The 19,445-nt window shown below is 37.5% G+C and overlaps 1 protein-coding gene across 1 annotated transcript in view; it reads left to right on the top strand.

Annotated features, from left to right (window-relative positions):
• Positions 1-19,445, top strand: part of CSPP1 (centrosome and spindle pole associated protein 1) — a 47,130-nt gene that overhangs the window by 23,900 nt on the left and 3,785 nt on the right. Inside the window, exons 13-26 of the mRNA XM_065751900.1 lie at positions 214-332; positions 1,364-1,442; positions 1,792-1,912; positions 3,122-3,269; positions 6,009-6,161; positions 9,229-9,341; positions 10,419-10,568; positions 11,692-11,853; positions 12,654-12,758; positions 13,345-13,411; positions 13,908-14,028; positions 14,683-14,828; positions 15,837-15,977; positions 18,296-18,336. Of these exons, the coding sequence (XP_065607972.1) occupies positions 214-332; positions 1,364-1,442; positions 1,792-1,912; positions 3,122-3,269; positions 6,009-6,161; positions 9,229-9,341; positions 10,419-10,568; positions 11,692-11,853; positions 12,654-12,758; positions 13,345-13,411; positions 13,908-14,028; positions 14,683-14,828; positions 15,837-15,977; positions 18,296-18,336 (1,666 nt within the window). The remainder of the gene's footprint in view (positions 1-213; positions 333-1,363; positions 1,443-1,791; positions 1,913-3,121; positions 3,270-6,008; positions 6,162-9,228; positions 9,342-10,418; positions 10,569-11,691; positions 11,854-12,653; positions 12,759-13,344; positions 13,412-13,907; positions 14,029-14,682; positions 14,829-15,836; positions 15,978-18,295; positions 18,337-19,445) is intronic.

The raw sequence follows: 19,445 nt of genomic DNA, 5'->3' as shown, positions 1-19,445 counted from the left end.
GATTTCTGGAATAGTGTGGTTCACATACTACTCCCTAAAGGAAGGTTGACTCCTTATTTAGATTTATTGTATCTTGTCGTGGCACTAATGAGAGTTCTTGGACTGAGCTAAGTTTTCCCACAGTGAATTTCCTCTCTTTTTTTAAATTTTTTCTTTTAAGTGATCTCTTTTCAGTTGTGAAACAAAACAGAAATGGTTCCTGTTTTCTTTAAGGCTTGCCCCTATGCCACCACCTCCACCACCAGTTTTGACAGACAACTATAAAACACCTCATGATGATGCATATTACTTTTATGGAGTTAGGAATCCTTTGGATCCCAATCTTGCATACCGTAAGTTGGTGATTTCAGATGTGTTGGATGTAAGTGATTCGGATAACTGTCTTTAATCTAGTTAACTGATGCATAATTTAACTAGTAACAATTGCTTATACCCAGTTCTTAGTTGTGTGCTGAATGTGAGAATGAAAAGTAGATTTTTTTTTTACAGTATTGGTTTTGAATGATGCAAAAGAAACTGTGGCTTCCAGAAATTTCAGTGCTTCAACAGGATCAGTTGCTTAGCCATTACTCCACCCGTATAATTTTCTTTATAGCTTGACAATTACCAAAATGATTTTATAGTTAATTAGATGTCCTGGTTATGTTTTGGTTTCAGATATAAGTATTTTTGAAGGAAGTGCATTAGATAAATCGATGTTCTATTTTTATTTTTAATTTACCCTTTGCTTATGATGGTCTAGTGAGTGAAATAAGTGTAATGTAGGGAAGGTTTGGTATGGTTTTTGAGGGCGGGAGGGAGGGGATAAGGATAGGAACCTGAAATACTTCTAAAAAATTGTTGTGGTACCTCAAGAGAAAATTTAAAATACGGAACAAAGAAAACTTTCAATGATATTTTTTTATGGAATTGGTGTCAGTTGGGAGTTTTGTATGTGTTAGATATTTAAAAGCAGAAGTTCTTAGTCTTCCCCCCCAGTGCACATTTCTCCTGTCTAGAACAGTAGTAGCTTATGGCTTGATAGATCTTTGAAGTTACAAGGAAAAAGTAAGATAGGAATCTGTAATCTTGATCTCTCAGGAGTTTGCTTTTAGCTTTGTTATCAATGGTATACTGTTTAGAGTATAAAACAAATGAATACCTAACATTCACCTGCAGGGTTAAGATTGTTGTCACAAAGTAGAATATAGCGGATGAAATCTGAAAGCATGGTGTTGTTTTGGAGTTGCATCTCTTCCTGACTCAAACTTAAGCAATAGTATGTGTAGAGATTTCAAGCCTTGCTGTGGCACAGTACTGCCTTTCCTGTTTCAGTATGAATACTGATGTCAAATACAGTGTTTTTGGTTGTTTTACTGTGCAGATGGTACAGGTGTGATGGGAATGCAACCCACACCTTGTCTGGATCCTCCTTTAGCCCAAGCCCCAGTAGAGCAATCTGTGTAAGTATTATGTTTAGTCTTTGTTGTAGAATTTATAGTATTTATATATGTATAGTATTTATTCTTTGCAAGTATTATATCTTTGTACGTATTTATCTGTATTGATGTGCTTTTCATGTTGGGAGTAGTTTGCTAACAAGATACATTGAATTAAAGCGTGTTAAAAACAGCTCTTCAAAATTCCATTTAACAGTATCTAAACAATAATTCAGTGAACTTCTCTGTTTTGTATAGATAAATGAACTAGGCTGTAATGTATTTTGGACAGGGCTTTTTTTGTTGTAATTTTTTCCCCTCCCTTTTGAACCTGTGATGTTTTCCATTTTATATGTGTGGATTTCTGATTCAGAAGTAACGTTGGACAGAGGAATACGGGTGACAGACAAAGAAGCATAGGAATATTTTCTGAAGAAAAGTCAAAGCCTTCCAAGGAGGCAGCATTAACTTATCAACAAGAGTTGCAGCAGCAGGTACTGAGTTACAAAGCTTCTGGCATTTTCTTCTTTTTCTTGTTAACATATAATGGTTATAACTGTAGTATTCTTTCAGAAATATTTATTCCATTTGCAGGTAAAAACGCTTTCTTAGCCCTCCCCTCCCTTCACCATTTCCTTTCTTTTGGTCCTCTCACCTTTCTTTGGCTTGTTTTATCTCTTTAGGTGATCAGCAAGCTCTTCAAGGTTACTGCCATGTGACAGACTGCACCATTTGCCATAAAGATTTAATAATCCTGACAAGACAATTTTTCAAAGCTATTATTCTGCTTATCACTAAAAGAGAGCAGAATATAATGTTACATTCTTTTTTTTTTCCTCACTGTAAGAAAACTTATTTTTTGAAGCAGTCCATGGATGGGTTATGTCTTTGTTTTTACTCATTATATCTCATAAAAAATTGTCTGATTACCTGAGCTAGTGGGTCACAGCCCTGTCTGTGGCAGGGATCTGGAAGGAGATAATCTTTAAGGTCCTTTCTAATTCAAGCCATTCTCTGATAAAGGGAAACATTTATTTGATGGACAAAATGAACAAACAACATATTAACATAATGTAGCAACAGAAATAGCGTGTGTTTCAGGAGTTTTGAATAGAAGTTAGATTGTTTTTTAACTGCTGTTCTCTTTATAAAAGCTACATGAGGAGATTGTTGCATGTATTTAATATAATCTCAAAGAAAAAACACTTGAGCAGTTATGCATTATTTGCATATATCGTTGTCTTACTGCAGAAAGCTATTCTGTGACTAGTTTCACAATTGCTCCACGTTCTCTTAGTGTTTATGGGTAAAAGTCTTTATCTCATCTCTGAGTTTAGGCTAAACAAAATATATCAGGTTGAGAGAAGCAAATGCTGTAACACTGCAGAACTTTGCCTGTTTAAATTTCAGGCAGTACAACCTTCTGTATCACAAGATCCAAGGATAAGGGGCTTTTGATCTTCTGTAGGTGTCAGACATGAATATTAGGAAGACTTCCAAAGTGTTCCTCTGTAATTATACACAACTGTACACACGTGCTGTGACTGTAGCATGTGGTGCTGCATTATAGGCAGTGAAATGCAGTGTACTAGAACTAGATACAGTAGGCTAATGATAGCACTCAGCTTTCTCCTTTACCTTTTTAGTCAAATTCTACTTCGTGTGGTATTTTTAAGCAACTAACTTTGGATTGTTTCTTTTAGATAAAGGAGAGAGAGGAAAGACGCAGACAAGAGAGGGAAGAGAGAGAACGCTACGAAGCCAAGATAGAAGCAGAAATGAGGAATTATAATCCCTGGGGAAAAGGTGGTGGTGGAGCTCCTCTCAGAGATGCAAAAGGAAATCTGATAAGTACGTTTGCCACAATTATGGGCTGTCTTTTGAAGGTTCTCTTGCTCCTGTAAGGGCTCTATTCAGATACGTTATTCCATGTTTTGTAGCACTGATAATGCTGTATTGACAAACAGAAGTACTTGTTTCAAGCAGATGTACTCTGGGAATATTTAAGTAATTGCTTTTATTTTAGTAGAATGATTCAAAGGGTACAGTTTAAAAGAAAAAAGAGAGAGGAATATAGGAGATGTCAGCTTTAAATGAGGAACAAATGCAACAGTAAAGGGCGAGGGAGAAAAAAAAAGCTGCAGTAGTAATAGGCTGAAGTCTGTTCTGGGGATTTTTATGTTGACAATTTCCAGGAATAGGTTTTTAGAAAGCCTTACTTGTGATGTGGAAAAATGTTAGAATAAATATCTAAGCCTGAAATGTTTAAATCTCCCCAAGTAGCACTGCTGGCAAATAGCTATATAAATGGCAATTTGTCAGCAGTAATGTTTTAAAATTTTATTTCTTTTTAAATGCTGCTTTATACGAGATGGGAGCAGCAGGCTAGGAGATAGCTATAATCTGGGCAAGTTTATCTGCCTGTCCTGCTAAACAGAGGTAGATGTAAAACTCCAATTTGTGATTCTGGATCCTGGATGTAGTCCCTGCATTAAGCAAAACATTCTCTATTGGAAGGAGTGCAGTTTCTTAGCTATAGTGGACTGTACAGCAAAATTTTCTGCAGAAATAAAATAGTTCTCAATAAGCACAGATTTTTCAGAAGTTAATAAGCACAGATTTTTCAGAAGTTAAGAGTTTCAAAATAAATCCATTAACATTAAATTAAGTGCCACAGAGGCTGCCTCTTTTGTTAGATGTTATTGTAACAGTTTTGGAGATCCCCTGAATCATTTCAGCTGTGAGGGATGTTTGCATGCTCACATTTGATCCTGTGACTTGACTAATGTCACATATCAGTAGCCAAGCATTTATCTCTTGTTGGCCTGTTTTAGTTTGTTTCTTGCCTTCAGCAGCTTGACTTGAAGACTGCTCTACTGGCTCTTTAGCAGCGACTGGGAGATGGATTTGTTTGAGACTTGTGATATATGGAACCTAGAGTGGGTTTTCCATGAGTGCATTTTAGTGCCATGTTCATTCTATATCAGATCCAACCTGATTTCAGTGTTACAGGTTCAGCTTCCTTTTTGATTCCAATGTTTATTCGAGAGGTAGTAATTGTTAGAACACACTGAAACTGTAAGTCAGATGGACTTGACATTTTTATTCCTCCTCCCGCCTGCAAGTATTTAAATGCTTGCAGTTATTGTGGAAAAGAAAAAGAATACCTAACAAATTACCCAGAGGAAGTCAAATGCAGTCTCTGAGACAAGCATTTCTCATCCCCATTCAGAGATATGATACCAGTTGTTTTTGATTTGTGGAAAGCTGAATACACTAGTGGAAGCAGTAGTGATAATGGTCCAAAACAAATAAAAGCAATAAGTCTCAGGATGGATGAGACTTAAAGCTGTATAACTGTTGATTTTTGGTGTGAAGCAAATTGATTTTCATGCCATTGGAATGTGATGCTGCCTTCCCATTAGGTTTTCAAATTATGTCCTCTGGTAATAAAATATGAGAATTTTGAAAGCTTACTAACTCTAAGAGCAGCATTTGAGTGCTTGGTTTCTTGCTCCAGGCTGTATGATAGTGTGAGTAACCTATGCTAGAGGAAAAGATGAATTGCTTATATTAGCCTGAAGTGTGTATATAACTCCTGAGAAATGTATCTTTGTGAGTAAGGAACCAAGAGAAAGAAGTTTGTTAGGCAGTTTTCCTGATTTACATGTGTAAAGTTACTTTTCCTGCTGTACTTTAGCAACTTGAAGGATAAGGTTGGAATCAAACATCATCCAACATAATATGCTGTTTCTGCGTATTCTGTCCCTCTTTTGTGCAGTGTGAGTTTTGTCTTCTTGAAGATGCCTTTAAACAGGTTTTGAAACTCTGATGCAAAAGGTGCTTTACAGAGAGGGGTGTAATTTCAAGTCTTCAAAGTCTCTGTGTTTAAATACAGTAATTCCCATTTATCAGAATCACTATTTAAAAAGATAATTTGAAAACTGTAGTAGGATTGGTTTTCTTTGGTGTTTATTATGATAATGAGCCTTTTAAGAGTAGTATAGCGAATGCTTCAAGATGAGCTGAAATTAACATCTTTGATAAGAATTTTTATGGTAACAAATAGGCAGCATGTAAATTTTGATGGAAATATGCTTTAAAAAATGTTGGATGACACTATTTTGCACAAACATCTACAGTTGGACTATTATGAAGACATGAAGACCAAAATATACCTTAATAGCTTATTGTGGTTATTATCTGTAAGAGAAATCAAATACACTATGGATTTAGTACTTAAAATAGCAATGCTAAATTGAAGAGTATTGTACAGCTTTAAGGAAACAGGAGTTTGTCATCACAGGTGTCAGTGTGTTTTGTCTTGGAGCTCTTTGTCTTTCCATTTCACAGTTTTTGTTGGTGCAGATGTTTGCTGTGAGGAATCATTCCTGGCAAAAGAATCCCTTATAACTAATATTTCACCATAGCATATATATTCTTATATTTGCTTAATTTTTTTGTTCCTGTAGTGTCTGTATCCAGAAACGATGAAGTCTGCTAAAAAGCCCTGTGTATTTGAGAATCTATGGTAAACATGCCTTTTGTGAGAACAAAACACTGTAAACAGTTATTTCCCCTTTCCTTCAGCTGACTTGAATAAGATGCACAAGCAAAATGAAGATGCGTATCATAATCCAGAGGCGAGATTGCATGAAGATAAAAGGGCTGTTGTATCTGTTGACCTAAGTTTGGCATCACCAAGACCTGAGAACGCAGGAGCATCTACAAATAAAATAGCAGGTTTTTAAGAACACTATTATAGCTCTAATTATAGGTCTTAGTGATGAAAATCTTCCAGTGTCTTTACTTCCTTTCTTATAGTCCTTTGTAAGTAGTAGTGCCTTCCACCACTGAAGTCAGTATAAAATGATTCTTTTGCAAACTTCTCCATTGCTGTGTTTTGTGCACAATGAAAATATGTCCTTACCATCAATAGTGGTAAATAATAACTGTTGATAGTCAGGATCAGTTCATAAATTTTCCAGGTTCAAAGTTACGTAATCAAATCTTGATGCGTATTGATTTTACTTCTAAATGGTGCAGTGAAATAGCACTGGAGAAAAATGCCATAAAAGTGGGGAAGAAGAGCTGCAGGTAGATGATGGGTTAAGATGAAACAGGCACAGTTAATAAGTTCCAAGAGGTTATGGTTAAACCAGGTACATGTGTAGCCCTGCACACTGCCTCCGAGTTTTAGGGATGTTACTGTTTTCTTATTTAAAGAATGAGTGCATCTTTCTTTCATGTTTCCTGAGACATCTAAATTCAAGCATTGTGGTACTCCATATCTGTCCCCATGATCCATTCTGGTCTCCTCAGGTCGGCTTATGCTGCCTTTCCCATTCACACTGTTGCATTTATGTGTAAAGAATTAGATGTTAATTGGAACGTGGATCTGTTTCCCAAGATTAATGTTCAGTGTCATGACCATTGACTGTTGAATGTTATTTTTCTTTCTCTCTGTGCTCTGTCTTACTATTCCTACCTGATACACTGTGTATTTAACCATTTAGTAAGAAGTGAAACAGGCAAGGCCATTAAAGCAAAGTGTCACCTGGTTAGATCACTGACACTGAGAACAGGAGGTGATGTGGACAAGAGTTGTGACCATGTGACCATGATAGCCTTGTGCCTCCCATTTAAATAGTCAGACATTCAAGTGACCTTGTTTATTTCTGTTTTATTTCATTTTCCACCCCACTGTTAAACAGGAACTTGCAGGGCAGTAGCTTTACACAGTAAGTTAATTCCTGAATGCATTCCATAGTAACTCATCTGTCTTGTGTCCATGCATCTTAAGTGAAGTGTAAACCTTCTTGTGAATTTCTGCCTGGAATGGATTCTATGCGAAGTAAATCCATCCTGAAAGAACCACATATAAATTTTTTGGAAGGATTCAAACAGTGATTCAATGTAAGGAAAATTAGTATTAACCTAGGAAAATTAGATTCTGTAATTAGGTCTATGTTGTAGAAGTAAGCCTGTCTGTTTCTAGGGGAATAAATGTATATATTATTTCTGCTTTCATCTGGCTTGGGTGTTAAGCCATTCCACAGGGGAAAGTGAGGGGGAGGTGGTATGAAGACAGCCTATAGCTTGTTCATCTCAGCTTAGCAGAACTGTGGTGTTTGCACACCCCTGAGGCACCATATTCTTTGGAGTAGACATGGTAAGAATGAGGACCATGCTGTATCAGTTGAAAAGTGAACAGAATATATGCTTCTTTACTTTCTTTCTCTTCTACTTCCTGTAGAGATCCTCTGATCAGAATCATAGAATGGCCTGAGTTGAAAAAGACCTCAAAGATTTTTCGACCCCTCTGCCACGGGCAGGGTCACCAACCACACTAGACCGGGCTGCCCAGAGCCACATCCAGTCTTGCATTGAATGCCTTCAGGGATGGGGCATCCACCACCTCTGGGTAACCTGTTCTAGTGTGTCACCACGCTCTGAGTGAAAAACTTCCTCCTAACGTCTAACCTAAATCTCCTGTCTTAGTTTAAACCCATTCCCCCTTGTCCTATCACTGTCAACCTGTGTAAACAATCATTCCCCCTCCTGTTTCAAGTACCTTCACATCTTCAAGACCCTTCAAGTACTGGAAGGCCACAATGAGGTCTCCTCAGAGTCTTCTCTTCTCCAAGCTAAACAAGCCCAGTTTCATCAACCTTTGCTCCAGCCCTCTGATCATTTTAGTGGCCCTCCTCTGGACCCATACTGAGACCTCTCTTTCTTGTGCTGGGGGCCCCAAGCCTGGATTCAGTACTCCAGATGAGGCCTCACAAGAGCTGAATAGAGGGGGACAATCACCTCCCTCTCACTGCTGGCCACCCCTTTTTTTTAAAGCAGCCCAGGATACAGTTGGCCCTCTGGGCTGCCAGCACACACTGTTGGCTTTTGTCCAGCTTCTTTTTTGTCCACCAGGACCCCCAAGTCCTTCTTCGCAGGGCTGCTCTCCAGGAGTTCTTCCCCCATCTGTATAAATACTTGGGATTGCCCCAGCCCAAGTGCAGCACTGCTCAGTTTCACGTCATCTGCAAACTCGCTGAGGGTGCACTTGATTTGACCCTGTTCTGCAGAGGCTGTTCTGCTATCTGAGTTGATCCTCTTTTCCAGAGCTATTGGGACTGTATGGTTATGACACATTCTTAACTCAGGGAGAGTAATTTGTCGACCTGTCCCCAGTCATGTTGTTTCCAGTACAAAGGAAGATGCTGAGCCTGAAGAGACCTGCCACTTCAACCTTCATAGAATAGAAGATGCCTTACAGTGGCAGAATTCAGTTTTCTGAGGTCTTAGAATTTTATCTGCCAGTTTTTAGCTTTGTTGTTTGTAGTATCCATATCCATTACTATTTTAACTAATTCTCTGTTTTTAAATATTGAGTGAACTTGAGGAACAGAGCTATGTGTGTTAAGTCAGAGTAAATGGCAAGCAATACAGTTATGAAATGTAAGATCTTTGCTGTTCTAAGTAATTTAAAGGTGATATTTTTAGAGCTTAAACTGTAGTTTGCAAGTTAAAGTATGTGACTTGTTTCATGATATCCTAATATCTTCTGTAGGTGTCATTTTGTAACAAGACATCTAACTCAGACCTTGTTAATTGAGCAGTAAAAAAATTCCAGACAGGTGATGTGCAAACTTTTAGTTGCAGCTGTTGGTTTCAGCTGTAGCCTTGAGTTAGGGCTGTCTTAACTTACCTTGTGGAAGGTGTTTCTCAGATTCCCGCTTCTTCACTCTGGCTTGCTCCCTTAAATTTGCTTTGATTTTTATCTGTTGTTTTTTTTTTTTTGTCTCCCCCTTAGATTTTGCATGTGCACAGACTTCTCCTTTTGCTCGGGGCAATGTGTTTGGTGAGCCACCATCTCCACAACAACTTAAGCAACAAGAGTCATACAAGAACTTCCTTCGTCTACAGGTGAATGCTTGCCCCAGCTGTCATGTTAAATAATGATTTTGTTTTTTAAAGAGTGGTTACAGGCAAAGTAAATCATCAGATACCGTTGACCAAAGGCTTTATTGTGTCACAGCCAATTCTGCAAGCGGGGTGTGTGCCGAGAGCTGTATGCTCTTGAATCTCTTTGATTTTTGCCCTTTATGACAAATAGCTATGAGAACAGTGCTATTAATCGTTGGCTTCATTCACTTAGAGTATGTCTTTTTTCCTAAATGTGACTCCATAAAAGCAGTTTGGAGTTCTCAGACAGTACATACATTACAAGTTTAAATACATAAAGAAAGGCAAAAAAATTGCCATTGGAAATCAACATGTTACAAAAGCAGGTTCATCAGAATGAAATGATCATTGAGGCAGTAATAATGTGGTGATTTGTTGATGGCTATACGAAGTGTGTCTGCTGTTCTATCAGTTACTGTCTTCTGTCCATAAAACTTTGTGTATAATTTCACTCTATGTGAATTAAATACCAATGTAATTACAGCATCAAGGAAATAGTGAATAATTCAGGAGTAGAAATGTCTTACAGTACTTTGATGTGCATCTCTTAATAAATGAAAAGCTTGAGTCCTCTATGTACAGTGCTGCCAAAAGGAGTGAAGAATGGGCTTCAGTAAGTCAACACTGAGACTATAAATATAATTGTGGAAAGGAAGAAGATAATCACTGTGTCTTTCTTCTTTGCTTTCCCATCTTCCATTATTTATTTGGTGAATTAAAGTGTTATTCCTAATGACTAAGGACTAATGTAAGTGTAAGGGAATATTCAGATTTTATTACTAGCATGTATAAATAGTGCTTATACTGAGAGATGGTTCAGTAAATAGCAACCAAAAAGAAACAGTAAAGTACTGGCTCATTTTAAAGGAATCCTGAAGCTGAAACGTAAGGCTGGCCTTTGTGGGCTTTTAGTTGTTGTGTACAATCTTTGGTTGCACGGGCAGAGATTCAAAATTCTGTAGAAGCTTGTGATGGTAAATGTTTATCACATTACTGCTGTCTGTTGGCAGCTGAATACTTCTTTGCCTTCTTTTCTAGATTGATGAAAAGAGGCGTAGGGAAGAAGCAGAACGAGCAAAACTTAGACTGGAAGAAGAAAAAGAAGAGAAACGACTAGCAGAACAGAGGAGGAAAATTCAAAAAGCATATGAAGATGAACAAGAAGAGAAAAGAAGGAAAGAGGAGGAGGTGTAATATTTTGATCCCTTGGCTTTTTTCACCCTTTGAAATATTTGTCCTCTGGATCGAGAGAGTAAACTTAGAAGTGTATTGGGAAATTGCCTTTGTCATTAAACTGGCTTACATTACAGAGGAGAGAAAAAATTGTAGGAAATGATCATTTTTAATTAGCACATTCTGCTTGCTTTTGTAGTGTGCTGCCAACTTGAAATACCATTAATTCTTTTCAGAAAAATAGTTTTATATTTGTCAGAGGCTCTCTCATTTTTAAAGAAAATTGTTAGTGAGGCCACTACAAGAAGCTTTATCAAATCAGTCAATTAAAAAAACCCACACATTTATTTTCATTAGTCTCTTACGTCTAGCTCTCATGCAATTTTCTGTTCAAAATTCTGAGTGCAACCCATTTCAGAAAGCATGTCTTACTGCTTGGCCTGAATATATCTTAGAGATAACAATACTACTTGTTTTGAAAGAATCCCAAGTAAGTCTAATAAGTATTTGTTGTGGAGGTGAGCTTGTGATTTAATTCAAACTCCAGCTTTATTGATCAGGTTTGGAAAATTAAACCAGTTTGCATGATTCAGGATCTCATAAATAGCTCTGAAACAAGAGCTGGAAAAATCCTTCAGTACCCGTTGTGCTTAGGAAGCATTACATGGGAGGATGTAGTTTGGGATCTCTAAAGCTTTGTTTATATTCTAGATTCTCTTCTATGCACAATTTAGTTGGATAGATTTTCTGGATAAGAGAGTAGGGCCTGGGTAGCGTAGGAAGCTAACTGGTGTCATGGATTTTCAAGGGAAGATTAAAACTGTAACCTTTCTCTGAGGCACCACTACTGTGTAGTGTTTCTCCTAGAAACGATGGCCTGCAATTTCACTGATTGACATGAATCTGGGGACAAAAACTGGTGTTTATTGAAGTTACTAGAAATTCTGCTGTGAATGTTCATAGAGCCAGGACTGCAGGCCATTAATATTTTCATGGCACTGTTTTTAGTTTGAATATTTTGGAATGTGCTTTTATATTTCATACTAACAACTTAATTTAGTTCTGACTTCTCAAAAAAAATGTTGAACTTTAAAACTGTTAAATCTTTTTTAATGTACTAGCAATGTTTTTCTTACAGAGGAGGTTGAAAAATAAAGAAATCATTCGATTAGGTGAAGAAAGACAAAAAGAGGCAGAAAAAAGAAGGAAAGAAAAGGAGGAAAAGCAAGATGAACAGCTTAGACAGTATTCTGAGAAGGAAAAAGTTGAGAAGGAAAAAGTGGAAGAGGAAAAGAAAACGGTATGCTTCAGTTACTTTCTAAGATAGCAAATACTTCTAATTTATAAAAACAATTGCTTTGAAGAGGGAGTATGATTTCTTAGACCTCTACCAGTATTGTTCCCTTCTTGGGCTCCTCAGCTACAGTGTACTTAACAGCTGTACTGTGGGTCTGCTTGGAAAATGTCAGACATAGTGTGGTGGGAATTAAAAATGAATTAAATAATGAATTGAAAATACAGTGAAGCAATCTCCATATGAGTAAGCTGCACTCTTTTTTTTATTTTTAAATATGCTCTGCAGATCTTTAGCCTGCTTTTGCAGAGGACCAAGAAGAAGTTAGATATTTTAGGGACTGAAGGACAGCTTATCCTCAGCAATAAGGCTATTTATAATTTGTTTTCCTTTGACCTGCACGAGAAGTCCATTATAGAATTCTAATAAGACAGTATAAATAACAGAACTGTTTCTCTTCTGTATTTCTACAAAGCATTTCCCTATAAACAAATACAGCGGAGGTGGCTAAAGTTTAAAAAAAAGTTAAAAACCATAACTAAACAAGATATGCATCGCAGAAACACATTCAAGTTCTTATAAGTAGTAAATAAAATCACATGTAGTTATTTTTGCTATCATTTTATGGGGTTAAGAGTTAAAGGAAATATAAAAATGTTTCAATTTGCAGATAAGTGAAGCATTTTACTGTCAAGTGAAGCATATTAACAAAATTCTTCACGTATATTTTATAAATATATGTGTATATATATATATTTTTTGGAACCTTTAGGAATGTAGTTTTGATCTTACTTTACTCCTTGCAGTTCTCGAGGAAACCTTCTCCTGTCATTCCTGCTCTTCAGAACAAAACAATAAGAAAAGAAGAGAGGCTTCCATCTGCTGAGAGCCATATCTCTTGCTATTCACAAGTAGGATTTTTCTAGTCATCTTGGGCTCGATGATTCTTGGGGGTTCCTTCCAACTCAGGATTTTTTTTTTGTCATACTACTTACCTATTTAAGTCAGTCCTACTAGGATTTCCCTCTTAGCCAGTTTGTTCACTGGAACACTATGAATAACTAGAGGCAGTCTTAAATTAAATTGTTATTTAATTTTACAGCTGTAAAGTGCAATGTCAAAGTTCATTTGCCAGAAAATGATAACTTGGCAAAATATAGTGCAGCTCCAGAAAACGTTTGAAGACTTTAAACCTTGTCTAAAACTTCAAGTTGGTTTATCATTATTTGTCCTTCCAGCACTTAGCCTAACTGTCTGGATCTCTGATTGAGTGTGTTGTAGTTATCATTATAACTTGCATTATAACTAATTCATGCACTTAGAGATCAGATTTAAAACAACAACAACCCTACACATTAATGGCTTGTAAGGTTACTGTTCTTTTTTCTTGTAATAGTGGTAGTTAATATGTTAGAAATGAGTAAGGAAATAAAATGCAGTTATATCTGCTGTAGTTGCTCTGACATGTTAACGTGTCATGTTCATTTTGATGATTAGGATCCTCCACAACCCAGGGCTCCTTCTCCACCTGTCCCAGCTAGAAGAAATCAATTGCGTGCACTTGGTATGTATTGCCTTTACTGCAAGCTCAACTTCTATTCATTTTGTATCAGTTTTGCTACTGTTTTACAACTATAACAGAAAAAAACACATGAAACAAATTTATATCCTTCTTTGGAACTGTCCAGAGGGATTCAGGAAACAGAAATGGGTTTTATGTGCTGATACCACCTCAGTTCCTGTCTTCTACCTCTCAGGACTGTGTGGATTTGCTAATTGCAAAACAAGGCTGTTTACTGTCAGCTCCAGTTGCTTCATAGCTTTTCCTTTTTCTAAAAACACATCAAAACATTTCTATTGAAGTTTGAAAGCGTTTTGCTGTTCTGGTGAGCTCATCCTTCTGCTGCCTCTAAATACGAGTTCTGCCCTGGTTTCTAAAGTATGAAATGCTTGTGTATATCTGATCACTTTAATTAATGAGGCATTGTCGTCTTTGTCACCTTGCGTTTATGAGGCAGGAAAAAAAGTGTCTCTAACACTTTGTTGGTGTTAAATTACAGAAGACAGAAAGAATGTGATAAATGAATTATCAGAGATGAGGAAACAGCTTCATAGTGAAGAGAGACGACTGCAGGAACAGCTGCTAAATGTGGCTAGTGATGATGATGGTCTGATGACACGGTACGAATTTCATCTTCTGTTTTAAGAAGTTAGCTTTTGTACAGGCACTTGAAGCAACCTGAAGATTCAACTTGTGTATTTATATATTTTTTCATTTTTCTAATGCATGTAGTTGACTGGTTGTTTTCTCTAGGAATCTTCTAAATTTTAGTGTAAGAATGGGTGTGTTGATAATGTTGGAAGTTAGAATATTTGGTCTATTGGTCCAAAACTGATATAAGTTTTATCTCAGTACCTCTCTCCCAAGGCTGTGAGTTGTGCTGGGACACTGCAGTATCTCATAAACAGCATAGTGCTTTGGGAGTGCTTTCTTCCTTACAGACAGTCGTGCCCTGTTTATTTAAAACTTTATGGTTGGCTTCCAAAATGCAGTAGGTAACTGTACCAACTATTGGCAAAGAATCATCTGATCAAGAGTCTTAGTTCTGTTCCTTAAAGTAACAGGTTTTTGTTTTTTTGATTTTTAATTCAAGTAGATTCTCTTCTCAATGCATAATATGCAGTGTCATTATTTTCAAGATTATTAATAGCTTTAAATAAACAATTGCTCAGTGTATGAGATGTGAGCTTTGCTAGTATTAAAATATGCTTTCATGTAACTTGTGAATATTGCAGTTTAAAATGATATTTTGTTTGTTTTACACTCTTCTCAAGTGGGAGGAGAGAGAAGAATCCAAAGGACATATTTGAGATGGCCAGGCATCGTCTGCAGGCTCCGGTGAGGCGACCTTCCTCAAGGGATGTGCAAGATCCTGTCAATATACAAAACATCTGGGATTTTAATGAACTTAAATACAAAGGTAGATCTTGTTACAGACTTTCTTCCTCAGCAACATCTGTTCTTCTCCTCCATCATCCATTTACTCAGGATTTAAAGACAAAAAAAAAACATTGGCCTCTTCACAGCTACTGCTTATACACAACACTGTCCGTGGACAGCATTTCCCACGCATGTATGTCACTTAGTGTGAGTGTTTCTACACGTGTCTGCAGTTTGCTGCTATGTAGATACTGCACCACTGTCACAATCAGTGTGTGACTTCCTGGCACGTACCTTGTTGGGAACCTTGCCAAATCTTATTGCTAGCATTTGCAGGCATGCATTATGTGGGTCTTTTAAAGGATGCATGTAATTTTGATGGAGAAATGTATTTTCCAAATAATTACCAACTGTTGAATATGGATTCAAAGAATACCTTGAAAGATTTTAATTTGATAAATTGTCTGAAATTTCTAATTAGATTTATAGACATCTCCTAAATGCCTTCTAGATTTTGGAGGAGGAAAGCATTGCTCTTCTCTGTAATGGCCTTCTAGCTAGAGATCTCATCCGGAAGCTGAACAGGAGTGCAAGCCCTTTAAAGTGAAGTCTGCATCTCTTACACCTGTCATAGAAGAATGTTCTACATAAGAACCTGGGAAAGAGCATGCTGTCCTTCATTAGTTCTGCTGCTGGAGTTGGGCCACTTTCCTGCAGCATTCTTGGTCAAAAAAGAGATGTCATGCAGATTTGTCAGTCAGAATATGCATATAACCTCCTTCCTTCTTCAATTTCTTATGTATTTGATACTATAATGTCACTGAAAGCAGAAAGAATGTGAATTGTACTCCAACATCCTGCCTCCTATTTCCCAAAAGAAACAGATATTTGTTGTTTTACTACAATAGAATGTCGCTGCCAAGGTGCCTCGTCTCATTGGTCATTGTCACCGTTATTTTTAATGTTTCTTATGACTGTGAATGTGTAGTTGCTTTAGAATTTCTTTTTCAGAAACATTAAAGTAAAATTTTAATTTCCTTTGTTCTAGATTCTGAAACACGGGCAGGCTTAAGACAAATGTATCCCGATCCTCCAAAGGATGACCAGACTCTAGAGATCCAACAGCAGGCTCTGTTGAGAGAGCAGCAGAAGAAACTTGACAAAATGAGGATGAGGAGAGAAACAGAAGGTAAGGAATGAGTGGACAGAGATAATTTCAATTATTTTGTTTATTGCTTGTGTTGTTGATGAAGGTTTTTAAAAATGGCAGCTCTGACTTTACCTTGAAGTTCTCTGTCAGCACTGCAGTACAGAAGCATAAAGCACCCGAATGCTGAAATTCTATCACAGTATAAAGCATAGAAGTATTGACTAACTTTTTTTTTAATTAACATGACTGTTTTTCCTTGTTTCCCTGAAAGTAATTTAATTGCTGCTTCGTGCTTGCTTCAGAACAACACAAGAGGAAGTTGAGTTGGTCACTATTTGTTAATTACAGAGCAGTAAAAATCTTCAGGTGATACATGGTGGAGGTGTTAGGTTGTGTTCCTGCTTTTGGTTTTCTTGCCATTGGTGTATTACTAAACAGGCAGGCTGAGGCGGCTCTGATTTCATGTTGTCTCAAGAGAAACCTCCAGTAGCTAGAAAGCAAACTCACCTTTTTTCATTAGTCTTGAGGCTGAGCAGTCATTTTAGATGTAAGCTAACGCTAAATGGATGATGCAAGCTTGTGTGGGGGCACACTGAGCAACAGGCATTTCCTGCTGGAACACAAGGAGCTGATTTCTAAACTAGCTTTCCACTGATGCTTACGGAGGATCCTCAAGCAGCCTTCCCTCTCTCTCAATCCCTCTTACTGCTTTACAACATCATTTATAGCCTGTCACTGTGTACTGAGCTGGATAATTAGTTACCACGGTATCTCTGTATTTCCAGTTCATTTTCCTCAGAGACAAGTTCATCATCTTCCCCTCAGTGAAAATAGATGAGCAGTTTTATTGTCTGATGTGAGGCAGAAAGGAAGATTAAAGAAACATGTATTTTTGTACTGTGGATAGGAGGCCATGTTATAGGCTCTTGTGGCAAAAGCCTGTTCTCCCATACCATATGGAAGTGTGCATTAACTTACCTGCTTTATATGCACTTTATATTTATCTCTTTTCTTTTCCTCTTGACCTGAAAGAAATATATGGAGAGAAGGCTGTGAGGAGACCTCACTGCAACCTTCCAGTATTTAAAAGGGGATTATAAACAGGAGGGGAATCAACTTTTTACAAGGCTAGACTGCAGTAGGTTGAGGTGGAATGGTTTTAAGCTCAAAGAGATGAGGTTTAGATCGGATGTCAGGGGAAGTTCTGTTCTTCTGACCCCTGTTCTTCCATGTTGGTGGCCCTGCTGTGACAGGGATGTTGGAGCTTGAGGATCCCTGGGCCCCCTTCCTACACAAGCCATTCTGTGCTTCTGTGACTGTCAGTGGCACTGCTAGCAGCTACTGCTGGGGTGATAAGTAATGTCACTTACACTCCATCTTTTTTAAAATTTACAAATGTATTCAATAAAAGAAAAATGAATGAAAAGTACAAAATATAATCTGTAGAGGTGAGGTTGAGAAAAGCAAAATACTTCTGCTAGGACAGACAGTATAATGTTATAGTGGGATGACCATACATTTTTGAGTTCTTGTGTATAACTTGGAAAAGTTAGCTTCTTTTTAAATGCTGTCTCATCTGCAGTTATTAAAGCCGGTGTGTTTTCTCATTACCATGATCTCATTTCACTAAGATTCAGCAGTGTGCAGAACACGTCACAAAACAAAAATGTCTTCCCAGTTGTACACCTAGATATCTTTTCAGATGCAGTAATTCAGATAATATATAATGATCTTAAGGTCTCAAAGGGTGAAAAAGGAGAGGGTAAAAGAGAAAAAAGAGAAACCCAGATATTCAAGCAGCAGCCTTTGGTGCCCTCATGGGTTGCTTTGATGCTTTAATCTACATGTATCCAACCTGCTAGTTTTGTTGCCCTCTTTTTTAAAAAATCTTTAAATAAAATAATACGTTTTAAAAATATTTGTTCCTTACATACCTTAACTATATTATATATTTTAAACGTGGCCCATGGCAGTTCCTCTATACTCAGTGCAGCTCAGGCAGGCCAAGAAGCTGGACACCCGTGGTAAACCATACTGTCATCTCACAAACTGATGCCTTTCTGATATATCTAGCCCTTAAGAAGGATGTGCTCTTACCCAGTGTTCTCAGAAACAGTGTGCTACTGAATTCTGTTGCATGTTTCTGATAATATCTAAATCAGCACCGACATCGCATTCAGATGTGTTGATGAAGCTCAGTAAAATGTATGTAATTCTAAAGAAAGTTATACTACTTGGTGGTGGTTTTCCTTTTCCATGTAGTAGCAGGAGTTTTGTCAGCACATGGTGTGTTGGTGGTATCTCTCATGACAATGTTATTATTTTGTCCCTTCTCTATGTGGCTCTCACTGATGAAGATGATTCTACTTCTGACTACAGCCCGCGTACCACGGGACTGGTAAGAACAAAAGAGATTAAAAAGAAGTATTACTTTGCCTTTTTCAAGTATTACTTGCTAAATTTTGTGGCTTGTACAGAATTTGGAGGAAAGAATTACACTCAAGTGGCCAGACAGCAAGCTTCTCTAATGCTCTTGCTTGTTAATAGAATGATTAACAGGTTCTTAAACTTGACATGAAAGTTGTTTATCTTTGCATACAGGGATGGTTTGATCCTTAGCTTCCTTTCTTAATATTCATGCATACTGACTTTACATTCACACGATGTTAGATCGCTGCTGGGAGTGTGAATTAGAAGAAGCAGCCGAGCCAGCAGCAGGAGCTCTGCATTCACATGACTTGAGTGATGCTCACTTTCCCAAAGGAGAGGTTTATTCTCTGATGTGGTGAAAAGAACAAAATGAGATGCTATCCAGAAGGAATTGTGGGCTTTTTTCACTAGCCCAAGTGCAGAACAGCAGGCTTCAGTGATGTTCTATGGGAGCGGGGGCCCATATAAGGTGGCAGACTGCAGGGAACAGCCATTAGCCTCAAGGTTAACACTACATGCAGAAATGAAACATTACTGAACAAATGGATAACATAAATCACCTCAATACATGTTAGAGTTATAAATTAATACCTGAAATTCTACTCCAGAGCAATGGTTTGCAGTACAAATTTTGTTTTCTCCTGTTTGTTTCTTCAGAGAGTTTCCATTACTTTGATTTTTGTAGTGACTTTCAAGTTGAATTTCTGCAGCAAATGTTTGCAGCTCTGCAGTGAAATGCAAACAATAATCTTAATGCTTTTTATTATTTGGTGCTTTAATACCAAAGATTGCACGTGGTTGGGTAAGCGAAACACGAGAAGTCTTCCTTCGTTTAATCAGAGCTTTGGAAAAGCCCTGGGGGCAGTCCTGGTGCTGGGTTTGTCCTCTGTTGTAAAGCTCAGGCAGTGACTGGGATGCACCCCTAGATGGCTTACACAGATCCCCACAACCATTGCCACGTGCAGACTGTTTCAGCAAATGGTGTTGCAACAGAAAAGTCCAAAAACTGATGCTTAAGGAGAACGTGAGCTATTTGAAAATACATACTTTTATTTAGAGCTATAAAGTATAGAACAG

Source organism: Cyrtonyx montezumae, unplaced genomic scaffold (genome assembly GCF_038088225.1).
Source record: "Cyrtonyx montezumae isolate F1298 unplaced genomic scaffold, pur_monq_1.0 scaffold_8, whole genome shotgun sequence".
NCBI classification, from domain to species: Eukaryota; Metazoa; Chordata; class Aves; order Galliformes; family Odontophoridae; genus Cyrtonyx; species Cyrtonyx montezumae.
Note: the sequence above shows the minus strand (reverse complement) of the source record. Positions and strands in the feature narration are given on the sequence as shown.